This window comes from Nicotiana sylvestris, chromosome 6 (assembly GCF_000393655.2).
Source record: "Nicotiana sylvestris chromosome 6, ASM39365v2, whole genome shotgun sequence".
Classification (NCBI taxonomy): Eukaryota; Viridiplantae; Streptophyta; class Magnoliopsida; order Solanales; family Solanaceae; genus Nicotiana; species Nicotiana sylvestris.
In genome coordinates, this window is record NC_091062.1 from 133,274,124 (window position 1) to 133,284,395 (window position 10,272).

The 10,272-nt window shown below is 35.7% G+C and overlaps 1 protein-coding gene across 2 annotated transcripts; it reads left to right on the forward strand.

Moving 5' to 3' along the window:
* The first annotated feature begins 3,320 nt into the window (after positions 1-3,320).
* On the forward strand, positions 3,321-7,363 carry LOC104224041 (BEL1-like homeodomain protein 1). 2 transcript variants are annotated; one of them, XM_009775597.2, is made up of 5 exons: positions 3,321-3,409; positions 3,789-4,716; positions 5,473-5,849; positions 6,263-6,323; positions 6,412-7,363. In XM_009775597.2, exons 2-5 carry the CDS (start codon positions 3,904-3,906, stop codon positions 7,096-7,098), a joined length of 1,938 nt encoding a protein of 645 aa, XP_009773899.1. In that variant the 5' UTR covers positions 3,321-3,409; positions 3,789-3,903; the 3' UTR covers positions 7,099-7,363. The 2 variants fall into 2 exon arrangements, with proteins under 2 accessions (XP_009773899.1, XP_009773900.1); XM_009775598.2 differs by lacking the exon at positions 3,321-3,409 and adding an exon at positions 3,482-3,569.
* The last annotated feature ends 2,909 nt before the right edge of the window (positions 7,364-10,272 follow it).

The following is a 10,272-nucleotide window of genomic DNA, read 5'->3' on the forward strand; positions in this document are numbered from 1 at the left end:
TGGAATTAATACAGTCTGCAAAATCTTTAACTTCATTGAAGGTAACAGGATGGCAGCTTATTCTATCTGTAGTTATTAGGATTGCATTAAAATCTCCACAGACTAACCATGGATAGTCAGTACTACTAGATATATCTTGCAAACTGGTCCATAAGCTTCTCCTTTCTTCCACAATATTAAATCCATAAACAGTAGTCAAAACACATTGTAGATTATTAGAAGTATCTCTAACTTCACAATGTATTAACTGAGCTTCCACCTACTGAACAGCTATAGTATATTTACCTTGATTTCACATCAACCAGATTCTTCAATTAACAGTAGCAGAGTAATTATTAATAATACCCCAATTTGAAGCAATATTATTAGCTATTTTCAAACATCTATATTGCTTAACCCTGGTTTCCAGCAGGCCCAGTATTTTGATATTTTTTATCCTTATATACTTCTTTAGATCTTTTTGTTTATACACTTTATTCACACCCCTAATATTCCATATGAGCCAAGTCATTGAGCAATGATAAGACCCCCCAGATCAGGAGGTTCTACTTGTCTTGTTCTCTGTACCTCTCTTTGTTTTATCCCAACATTCCCATTCTTTGCGTTACTCAACATAACAGCACCCAACTGTGGAAAGTTGATCAAATTCAGCTCTGGGCTAGGTACCTGCTCCTTGCCTTTAGAAGCATTCTTTATCACTCCTTCTGGTGTTGTTACTTTGCTGGGTGATCCAGTGTCCTATTGTTGCAGCTTGTTCACATCATCATTGACTTTAGGTTGAGTGACTCCAACATAGACTAGTTGTTGTGTATCTACCATCTGGCTCGTAGATGGTATATCTTTAGGCTTCCATTCCTGAACCACCTTCTTCTGCTCACCTCTTCTTCTATTTTGCATTGGCCTTTCTTGTTGCTCAGGTATCTTAGTGCATATGTGCCCAATAGTTAGACATTGAGGGCAGAATTGAGGCTTCCATTCAAATACCACCTCCTGCTAAATTGTTTTTCCATTTGGCTCCATAATCACTATTGTTTCAGGTAATGGCTTAGATACATTAACTTCAATCAACATTCTAGTATAGGAAATCCCTGTTTGTTTAGTCGTACACTCATTTGCAAATAAACGCTTCCCCAATGCACTAGCTATTCTGCCCAAGGATCCACATCCCCAACAACTCATAGGTAATTTGGGAAATTTCACCCATAATGGGATCTCTGTCATAAACTCTTGACTGAATTCAAATGCAGAGGTCCATGGTTTTAAGATAATTGGTTGATTTCTAATAGAGTAAGGCCCAGAAAATAGAATTTCATTCATATCATTTGTATCATGAAATCAAGCCACATAATACGCTTCCTCATGCAAAACTAGATTTGGCATAGTTATAGAATTCCACATTTGAGAAATGTACCTATGCGTGAGTGAATATCATGGTGTTTCCCCCATCACATAGACAATGAGGGCATTTTTCCACTTCTCCGCTTCTTTTTCCACTTCGCTCTTTTTAAGATGGACTATAGTTTCCCCATTAACAATTTGAGGCAGAAAGTAGCTTAGGGTCATACCGTTCTCTGCAGCTCTGTTTCTAGCAAACAAGGAGTTCCACTTCGGCTTCACAACCTCATCCTTCACTTCATTAGCTTCCTTATCTGCCTCCTGATTTTCATTGTTTGGTCCCCATCCACTTGAGCTGGAATAGTTACATTTTGGATTGGATCTCGACTTGTTTCAACTGATTTTCATTCTCTATCAGTGATCTCTCTAGTAATGGAGTTTTGTTTGCATCCACCATTACCACTATAGGTCTCTTTTCTACCGCTGAACTCGATGAAGGTTCCAGATCTGGGTACTGTTCCATTGAAACTTTAGCAGCTGGTTGCTTTGATGTTGAAGTAGTCATCTTAGATTGAACATGCACAGCACTTCCAAAGGCTATATGTATCTCTTTCTTAGGTCGTCCCCTTCCTCGACCCCGTCCCCTTCCCATGGACCTCCAGAGCGCACGTTAGACTAACCTGCGCTTAGAGAGAAGCTGGAGCGAAGAGAGAGAAAGTTGGATGGTTGTTACATTATTCTCCGTTCACTTTTACTTGGCATGTTTTGACTTTTTACGCCCCTTTATTTTTTCTGTTTTGCCCTTAGAATTAATTTCTCATTCCAAATCCATTAAAACTATACACCAATTAATATGGGTATCATGGTAAATTATGCACTTTGTTTATTATTTCTTAAAGGTTGTACAAAGTCAATAGTGGATAAGTAAAAGTGAACTAATGGAGTATATTTATGATGTCCAAGTATAATAAATATAATTCAATTACCTAAACTCCTCATTCCCGTACTTCCCATTTAATGATCTAAGACTTTTAGCTTTGATGTCATCCTCCTCGTTCCCATAGCTTAATTGTTACTATGTAGTATTTACTTTGTTTGCAAAATGCAAAGAAAAGAAGAAGCAATCATTTTTTTAAAAAAAAAATCATATGTACATCAAAATTTCAATATATTTTTCTACAGAGAGTAATAAAACAGCATGATATGGCGGCTGATAGGCAGACTCTAGCCAGAGTATTATTATCCATCAATAATTAATTTTGGAATGACAAGCATTTTCTGGATTTATTTTTTTAAAAAAATATGTATTTTTAGAAAAATATTGTATTGAATAATATTTTCTGGTATTTGATTAGAAGGTAAAAAAAAATTTGGAAAAGAGTATTTGCTAAAGAATGGTAATATTGTTTAGGTGTTGGTTGGAGTGTAGTATTACGCAGTCAAGAGTTGAGATAATTATAAAAAAGATAATTTCTACCCAAAAGTGGGAGATTTTTTTGACAATTAAACATAAAAAAGACTACTTGTTTAAAAACATTTTACGAAAAAAATTCCGCCATACTAATTAAACACACGTTCCATAAATAAAAAGAACTTAGATCTGGAGTCTTAACTGCATTACAGATAAATAATTAATTTGAACCAAATTATTGTCCTATGATTTACGTAACACCAAATGAAAATAGTGAAGAAGAGAAAAAAGGAAGAATTAACCTAAAAATATTTACTCAATCCTTTAAACTAAAAATAATTGGTGAATATATAGAGAGAGAGAGAGTGAGAGTGTAGAAGAAAATTAAACAATGAATTCCGACAGGCTATTTGTATAAAAATTTCAAAAAATTCTGAGTGTAGGAGTATCATTTTCTTTCTCTCACTTCTTTTCTAATTTGTCCTGTTGTGGGGTGGCTAGGAGAGGAATAGTTAGCATAGAGGGTAGGGTGGGGTAACCCCAGGAGCACATCTCTTTATTCATATTTCCCTTTAATCTGTTGAAGAGTTTGCAGAGAAAAGTGATCAGTCTGACAAGAAGGCAACTTCTCAAGCTTAGATAGACAGTTAGTTAGACACACATGTGAGTCTGTGTATTTTTTATCCATTTTCTTTTACTACAATCAACAAAGCTGTCTCAGTTGATATATATATCTTTCTCTTTCTCTGCCTTCCCTTTCTTCTTCTTTTGTGTTTATTTTATATCTGAAGATCCCTGATTATACCCTTTATTTTTGTCAGCTGTAAGCACAATTTTGATATCCCATTTATCTACTTAAACAAATCCACCATCTTTTATTTTATATATCAAAATCAAAAGCCATCATCATCCCATGTTTTGGGAGTTTTCATATATATATTTGAATTAATATTTAACTCTATGCTCTTCGTCAAAAATGTTCTCCATCTTTATAATTCTTCGTGGATTTATTATAAGCTTCTTCTCTCTTACTTTCTTTCAGGTACCTTCCATCAGTACAAGTTAGCGCAGGTGTTCGAAGTCAAGAAAAACAAAAAAGGACTTTAATTTCTTGATTGATTGTGAATTTAAAATTATTCTTCCTGCAATCTGCTTCTATGTACTATCAAGGAACCTCGGATAATATTCATCAAGCCGCTGATGGTAATATTCAGACACTTTATCTGATGAACCCTAACTATATTCATCAAGGGTACAGTAATGACACACAACAACAACAACACCAACACCAACACCATCAGCAACAAATTATACGCCACGCGCCGCTGCAGCAGGCACAGCAGCACTTTGTCGGCGTCCCTCTTCCGGCAGTTAGTTTGCACGATCAGAATCATGCCCAGCTTATCCACCGTCTGTGGAACCAAAGTGGTGGTGGTGGTGGAAATGGAAGTCATCACCAATCCCAGATTATACCGTCATCCACGGTGGTTTCCGCCACCTCCTGTGGCGGCAGCACCACGGACTTGGCCTCTCAGTTGGGGTTCCAGAGGCCAATAATCATGTCGCCGACACAACAACAACAACAACAAGGTGGTCTATCGCTAAGCCTTTCTCCTCAACAACAACAAATTAGTTTCAACAACATTTCAGCTCAGAATCAAGTTGGATCAAATATTAATAGAGGATTAGATGGAATTTCCAGCATGGTTTTAGGCTCTAAGTACCTGAAAGCTGCACAAGAGCTTCTAGATGAAGTTGTTAATGTTGGAAAATGTATCAAAGGAAGTGAATTGGAGAAGGGGGAATTAATGAATAAAGAATCAATACTGCCTTTGGCTAGTGATGTGAACACTAGTAATAGTGGAGGTGAAAGTAGCAGCAAGCAGAAAAATGGAGTTGCTGAACTTACAACTGCTCAAAGACAAGAATTTCAAATGAAGAAAGCCAAGCTTGTTACCATGCTTGAAGAGGTACTTACTCCAATTCATATATTCACAATTTTATCTTCTACTACTACTTATTTTTCATTATCCTGCTGAATTCTAATCTCATAAAATTGTCAAACTTTAGCTTCCTTAGCTTGACGTGGAGTTTTGTTTAAACAAATCAATCAAATGATCCAAAACTCTAAAAACAATTTATATCTACTCTACTATAATTTACCATTTTCTCAAAGTTTTGTGCAGGAGAAATTAAATGGGTGACACTATGGATTCATATTTGATACTGTAATTGGTAGACGAAAACGTACCATGGCTTTAAAATTTAGACACCAATCACACGTTTCTTCTCTCTTGATATCTAAGCTGACAATGTGTGGCTCTAAATTTTCTTCTGCGGGTCCAACTAAAGCTACAGTTAGTAGTACAGTATAGGAACCTAAAAACTGTCTTCCCCTAGGCGAAAAGCAATAACTCATATTCACTAATTATTTCTTACTTGGAGTCTTTCAACGGAGAGCTCTTCAACTTTTTTTTTTTTTTTGTGAGGGAACGACAAAGACTGAATTTCAGTGGATTGTGGCAATAAGGTCACTCTGACACTTAACATACCCTAAAGCTCTTTAATTTCTTATTAAAGTAGTAACTAGAAATACGTGCTCAATTTTTATCGCTGTCTCAAAAGGTTTTCTCGGCCTTTACTACTAGCAAACATCAAATAATTTCGTGTTATAAAACGACATATTACTATGAAAAGTAATGACTTTTTTTTTTGGGTTGGTTTAGGTGGAGCAAAGGTACAGACAGTACCATCACCAAATGCAAATAATTGTATCATCATTCGAGCAAGTAGCAGGAATTGGATCTGCAAAATCATACACACAACTGGCTTTGCATGCAATTTCGAAGCAGTTCCGATGCTTAAAAGATGCTATTGTTGGACAAATAAAGGCCACGAGCAAGAGTTTGGGTGAAGAAGATCAAAGCTTAGGAGAGAAAATTGAAGGGTCACGACTTAAATTTGTAGACCATCATCTTAGGCAACAACGTGCACTTCAACAGCTAGGAATGATGCAACCAAATGCTTGGAGACCCCAAAGAGGTTTACCTGAAAGAGCTGTCTCTGTCCTTCGTGCTTGGCTTTTCGAGCATTTTCTTCATCCGTAAGTACTATACTCACATCTATGCACTAACGATGTCAAAAATATATACTCTCAAATAGAAAATTGCTTCTTACCAGGTTTTTACTAATAATTCTAAAGCCAAAGGCGGATTAATTAGGATGTCTGATCATGCATTCTTCAGTCTAATTGAATATCTTACTCTTAGGTCGAACTATGTATGCATATAAATATAAATTAAAATGTCTACGCACAAAAATCACACTTATTCTAAAGTGTATCAGGTTCCGTCTTTGACTAGTTGTAAACATAAATCTTCTTATAAAAGAAATTATCTTTCTCCAATATAAAAGTTTTTTTTAATTACCAAGTTCTTGTCACTAATTAATATACTTGTTGTATTTTTTGTTTTTAACAACAAAAATTGTTTTTTTCCCCGGGTTTTTGTATTGCAGTTATCCCAAGGATTCAGACAAAATCATGCTTGCGAAGCAAACCGGGCTAACAAGGAGCCAGGTTCTTGGACAAACATTCTACTTTTATTAATTCTTGATTAATTAGTTCTTTTTCTTATTTATAAAAAACCCTGATAAATGAATTGCAGGTCTCCAACTGGTTCATAAATGCTCGAGTTCGACTATGGAAGCCAATGGTGGAAGAAATGTACTTGGAAGAAATGAAGAATAATCAAGAACAAAATAGCTCATCAGAAGAAAACAAAAACAAAAATGAATCCAACAAAGAGAAAATGGTCTCAAAATCAAGTGCTCCACAAGAAAGTGGTACTCCAACAGAAATTGCAACCTCAACTATTTCAACTCCTCCTACTGCATGTGGCTCATCATTTCAAGCAGCACAAGCTCACAACTTTTCCTTTCTTGGTTCATTAAACATGGAAAATAATACTACTACTAAAAAGCCAAGAAATCATGACATGCATAATAATTCTCCAAGTAATATTCTTTCATCGGTAGACATGGCCGAAACCAAAGCTAGAGATCATCAATCAAAAAAAGGGTTCAATCCTTTAATGGATGCAGCAGCAGTATATACAATGGGAGAATTTGGAAGGTTTAATCCGCATGAACAAATGGCAGCAACAAATTTTCATGGAAATAATGGTGTCTCTCTTACTTTAGGGCTTCCTCCTAATTCTGAAAACCTGAGCCAACAGAGTTACCAAAATACTATTGAGTTCAATAGAATGAGCTATGAGAACATTGATTTTCAGAATAAGCGGTTCCCTTCTCAAATATTACCAGATTTTGTTGCAGGTAATCTTGGAACATGAAAAGCACACAATTTCTTGTATATAGGAAATATTCTTTTTTTTTATATAGAAAAAAAAAAAGAGATTTGTGCTTTAGTGTGTAGATAGAGTCTGCTTAATTAGTATAGGTCATACTTCCAATTGTCAGAGAAAAGATATACAAAATAGCTTGCTTGGAGTAATATTTAAGGTTAATGTGGAAAATAGTATATAGTTTGTTGTAAAGTTGAGATATTATATTGTTCCTCTCAATTTGCATATAATTTGATACTATATATGTTTTGCACGTACCAGCCTCTAACCTCTATTTCTATTATTTGTAATTGCAGTTTTATTTTATTTTTACGTTTAAGTTTGGTGCAAGTTTATAGTGTCACGCTTTCACTATTAACTTACCAATTGTACACCTTGTCACACCTCCTTTTTCTACCCGGAAAGGGTATAGGGGAGTTTTTCCAATTAAAGTGACAATAATTGAAACGGGATAGTTTATTCAAGTTCAGAGTTGCCATTTGAGATAATTTATGGTGTCCCAAGTCACCAGCTTAAAATCCCGAATCGAGGAAGATTGACTCTGTTTTACAGTCCGCGAAATACAGAAATCCGGGTAAGGAATTTTGTTAACCCGGGAGATGGTGTTAGGCATTCCCGAGTTCCATGATTTTAGCACGGTTGCTCAACTATTAATATTGGCCTAATTATCCGATTTAATACATCTTTGAAACCTATGTGCATTTTATTCCTTTTAACTGCTTTTAACATTAGAATAAATCACGATTGTCATACACTTGTTTATTTTGTACACATTACGAATCGTGTCACAGGAACCGTACCCACGATCTACAATATGTTTAATTTATTAACAAATTAGAAATAGTGGCCGGGTCACGTAAGATGTACCCCGGATTTGAAAATTATTTATATTTATCACAAATACGTCACGAAAACCGTACCTGTAGCTATGATGATTTTTATTATAGCACGCCTAAAGCAAACTACGAATGCTCATAATTTATTCAACTTTTAAACCCAAACCCCCACGGTCCAATTCGATATCCAAAACAGCGAGAATATAAAATTTCTTCACGTTTTTAAATCCAACCCCTACTGTTAGAAACACTTTCAATTAATGCTCCAAGTTAATTTCTTACCTAACCATATTCAAAGCTAGATATTAAACATCAATGGAACTGATGACAAGAACGAAAATAGAACTCATCCTTGATTAAGAGGAAAGAACATTGAGGTCAAAAATCCCAACTCTGTACATTTCCGGAACAAAGCCAATTGACACCAAAATGTTAAACAAAGATAACAAAATATGCACAAGAGCCAGATTACAGTGATACGATAGACATCACAATCTCAGGAGCAGATTTAACAAAAGACTTAATACACAAGCCAAATTTCAGTGATTCAATAGATCCTTTATCCGGTTAAATCAACTTAAATCTAAACCTTGCAACTCTGAAAAGTAGCCGAAACTGAAGCAAATTATCCGATTTAAAGCAGAAACTGTTATTCAAAATATCGCATAACATCACGTAATCGGACAGCAGCCGAAATTGAAGCATCGAATCATCACATAAGTAACAAAATGAAACAGAGGAAGAAGAAACCGAGTAATGAAATTTTCAGAGAGACAAAGGATAAATTATTACACACTTCAACGTAATAGAGCATCCAACGACAATTACAGCATTTCAAATCGAAAGTTCACACCTGAAACGCGAATAAAATCGAAAAAATAAAGCAGAACAAAGACCAAATCGCCACCGGAGCTCGAACGAAAAACCCATCAACGAACTCGAGCTCGACCGTAATTTTTGTGTTCAAATGTTGTCTTGGACTGAAAATCGCCGGAAAATACACAAGCTACCAGAAATATTGGATTCAGCCGGATCTGATTTGGGATTGGAGTTTACGTGATGTCCATGGCTGGTTTAAGGTTTTTGGAGCTGATTTCGACTGCAAATCTGGGCTATTTCTTGACTGGTTCCTTGGCTGGATTCTAGCTAGTTTCGAAGGTTTTCCACTGTTGTTTAGAACTGGTTTCGAGGGAGGTTGGGGTGGTGTAGGGCTTTAGGTTGCTGGGTTTTGGGTGGGGATCGTTGCTGATGATTTAGGGTGAAGAAGAAGAAGGAGCTCCGGCGAACTAGGTGGATGGGCAATGGTTCTGGTGAGAAAGGGTATCGCCGGCGATTTTGGAGAAGATTTAGTGGCTAGAACGGGGCAGTCGACTTTTTGGTTATCTCCTTGAAGAAGAAGAAGACGTTCAGGTTGGGGGGCTTGTTTTTGTCAAAAATGGTTGTTTTGTTCTTCTGTGAGAGATGAGATCTGCTCCTAGGTTTTAGGGTTTTTTGTAGGTTTTTTCATGAAGAAGAAGAGTATGCTCAAGGCTCTCCTAGGTCCAAACCGCTGATGATTTTTTTTAGGTCTAGGGGTTGTTTTTAAGCTTTTTTTCTAGAGTTTTAGGGGTATTGGGCTTGGGTTGTTATGGGATAGATTCGAATTGGGCCAAATTTTGGCCAAATTTACCTTTAAAAGTGACCCTTTAACTCTACTAGATAAAAAAAAAGATTAATTCCTAAAATAATAACTATAAAATTGTGAAATCATTCCTAATTAAAATAAATTACTAGAATAAAACTAAATACTAAATGTGAAATTTTTTTTTATATTTTTTAATTTTATGAAAGATAGATAAATTAAAAGTAACTAAATAAAACATCGATTAGCTAAATAAGAGAAAATATTTTTGTAGTTTTCATTTTTGTGATAAAATAAAGTAAAAGAGTCAAAACTAATTGAAATAGCGATGTTAGGCCTAAACTAAATATTTAAGCCAAAAATGTGTAAAATCTCGAGGAGGGTCAAAAATTACATGTCTACAGTTGCCCCTCTTTGATTGGAAACGCGACGAGTTTTCAGACAAAGAACGACGAGACAGGCTTTTTGACCCGACCCTTATTTAGAAAAACCAAAAACTAAAAGAAAGGAGAATGTGACCAAGCCCTGGTATCTGAGCTGCCTACATATCCTTGGCTATAAAGGAATCGGGCCACGTGTGTAAGCACGTGATTTTTGACCCTCCCCGAGAATTTTCACATTTTTAGCGTGAATATGTGAAATTGGGTCTAGTATAGCTATTTTAACTATTTTACCTTATTTTGTTGCAAAAAGAAAAAATCACAA